Below are 299 nucleotides of genomic sequence, written 5' to 3'. Positions count from 1 at the left end.
CGCGTTAGGACAACTCCAGCTGCCCGTTCTTCAGCGCCCGGGTCGTGGTCCGGTTGAAAGTGTCGACTTCTGGCACGAATTTCTCAGCAGGGACCACCAGTTTTCTCCGGCTGTCCATGCACTTGTTGTCCAGCATCAGGGAATTGGCTTTGTAGCCAAGATCTGTCTGAGTGCGGTGGAGCTGTCTGTAAAGACCGTCCAAAGCATCCCTGGGAACAAGCAGAAGCAAGAGGAGACAGGTTCAAGCGCTGCATTCCCTTCCCAGGTTGGAGGGGAAATGCCCAATTTCCTGCTTTCTG

The 299-nt window shown here is 54.8% G+C and overlaps 1 protein-coding gene across 1 annotated transcript in view; it reads right to left on the bottom strand.

The window, feature by feature from the left end:
- Positions 1-4: 4 nt before the first annotated feature.
- Positions 5-299, bottom strand: part of TEKT2 (tektin 2 (testicular)) — a 4939-nt gene continuing 4644 nt past the window's right edge. Inside the window, exon 9 of the mRNA XM_008938000.1 lies at positions 5-209. Within this exon, the coding sequence (XP_008936248.1) occupies positions 5-209 (205 nt within the window). The remainder of the gene's footprint in view (positions 210-299) is intronic.

The sequence above is a fragment of the Merops nubicus genome, unplaced genomic scaffold, assembly GCF_000691845.1.
Source record: "Merops nubicus isolate BGI_N331 unplaced genomic scaffold, ASM69184v1 scaffold29973, whole genome shotgun sequence".
NCBI classification, from domain to species: Eukaryota; Metazoa; Chordata; class Aves; order Coraciiformes; family Meropidae; genus Merops; species Merops nubicus.
Note: the sequence above shows the minus strand (reverse complement) of the source record. Positions and strands in the feature narration are given on the sequence as shown.